The sequence below is a fragment of the Ovis aries genome, chromosome 1, assembly GCF_016772045.2.
Source record: "Ovis aries strain OAR_USU_Benz2616 breed Rambouillet chromosome 1, ARS-UI_Ramb_v3.0, whole genome shotgun sequence".
In the NCBI taxonomy this organism is placed as follows: Eukaryota; Metazoa; Chordata; class Mammalia; order Artiodactyla; family Bovidae; genus Ovis; species Ovis aries.
Genome location: NC_056054.1, coordinates 237,300,716 through 237,302,683, shown reverse-complemented (window position 1 = coordinate 237,302,683; position 1,968 = coordinate 237,300,716). Strand labels below are relative to the sequence as shown.

The following is a 1,968-nucleotide window of genomic DNA, read 5'->3' as shown; positions in this document are numbered from 1 at the left end:
GACATTCATATAGTCAAAGTTACAGTTTTTCCAGTCATTATATATAGATGTGAGAGTTGGGCCATAAAGAAGGCTGAGAACTGAAGAATTGATACTTTCAAATTATGGTGCTAGAGACTTTTGAGAGTCTCTTGTACTACAAGGAGATCAAACCAGTCAATTCTAAAGGAAATCAATCCTGAATTCCTGATTTGGAAAGACTGATGCTGAAGCTGAAGCTCAAATATTTGGCCACCTGGTGCAAAGGGCTGGCTCATTGGAAAAGACCCTGATGCTGGAAGATTGAAGGCAGGAGGAGAAGGATGAGAGGATGAGATGGTTGGATGGCATGATCAATCCAATGGACATGAATTTGAGCAAACTCAGAGTGATGGTGAATTACAGGAAAGCCTGTTGTGCTGCAGTCCTTGGAGTCGCAGAGTTGGACATGACTGAGCAACTGAACAAAAACAAAACAAACATTGCATTTCTAGGAGCACATCACATATGCTTATTATATACAGCTTTTCCTGACATATTTTTATGTAGTTCAGAGAGGGACAACTAAGACTCCACTAGAGAACATGGCTCATATACATCCATATTATATGTTTGAGTCCCAATTTAGTAACCCCAGCAGCTACAGATAAACACAAGTAAAACAAGATTAAAAAAAAAATACAGTAGTAGCCAAATTTCTTTTTTTTTTTTTTTGAGTTTAAATGTGTTTTATTTTTAGACAACCTACATGACACGTTTTCTCAAAAACAATGCCTCCGCTCCAAATAAATCAACGTTCAAAACAAATGAAGAGCTCGAGATGACATCAGTCCCATCTGTCTAAGTCCTGGTGTTGTGTGGATGAAAAGCAGTGGCCAGCCAGTTTTGACGACAGGTGATTGATCCAAAGTAACTGCCAACTTTGTTAACATTTTTCCATCTCTAAACCATCCTTAAAGAAAATCATATATGGGGTTACACCATCCTCACGGTAGTCCAGCAGAGCAACCATGCCATCTGGATTCATGTTTTCACCAATAAAGAACTGATAGTTTTTGAAATTAGCAAGGATGTGCTTGATTTGTTCTGCAGCCCCTGTCATAAAAGGTTTTACTCTTTCTGGTCTCTGTTCTTCAAGTTTCCCTTTGATTGACTTCATGTAATCTTTGATGTACTTCTTGTAGGCTTCTTTTGTGAAGCTGGTTTCCTGCAAGTGATGGTTCATGACAATATCGACACCAGTGATTACTGTGCTTTCGGTACCTTCGCCCTCGGGGCCTTCAGCGGAGGCATTTCCACCAATGAGCGAGTCATCGATGTTACCCTCTGTCCTACTGACCATCTTCCCCTCCACCTCCAGACACAGCCCGTCCGCGACCTCCCGGATCTTGTAGATGTCGGAGAACATCTCGTCATGGCTGATGAGGTCCCGGTAGATGATCATGATGGCGACTGGAGGGAGGCGACAGCGGCGCTGGCTTAGCAGGAGCCCGGAGCTCAGAGCGAGCGCAGTGCGGCCAGAGCGGCGCTCGGGGGGAGGGGGGAGCGGGCGGAAAAGCCCAAATTTCCTAATTGTATCTGTTTTCTGTAGCTGTGAAAGAAATTACCACAAACTCAGCTGCTTAAGAACAATAACACAAATCTATTATTTCACAACTTGTTGGTCAGGAGCAGTCTGGCACATTTTAGCCAGATGCTCACAAGGGCCTCATAAGGGCTGGAATCAAGGTGTCAGTCAGCTGCATTTTCATGTAGAAGCTGGCTTGGGAAGACATCTGCTTCCAACACCATTCAGATTGCTGGTAGAACTTAGTTCTTTGAAGTTGTAGGACACAAGACTCAGTTTTCTTGCTGGCTATTGACTGGGGACCTCTCCTAGTTCCTGGTGTTGTTCTCATGTCCCTGCCACATGGCTCCCTCCACACATTGAGATACCACATGACTCTCTCACCCTTCTAACCCCCTTCTTCAGGAAGAACCCAACCTTTT

At 43.8% G+C, this 1,968-nt stretch overlaps 1 protein-coding gene across 1 annotated transcript; it reads right to left on the bottom strand.

Moving 5' to 3' along the window:
* Positions 1-674: 674 nt before the first annotated feature.
* On the bottom strand, positions 675-1,433 carry LOC114109996 (translationally-controlled tumor protein). The gene has a single exon (XM_027959244.3). The coding sequence runs from the start codon at positions 1,421-1,423 to the stop codon at positions 905-907; it is 519 nt and encodes a 172-aa protein (XP_027815045.1). The 5' UTR covers positions 1,424-1,433; the 3' UTR covers positions 675-904.
* Between the last annotated feature and the right edge of the window lie 535 nt (positions 1,434-1,968).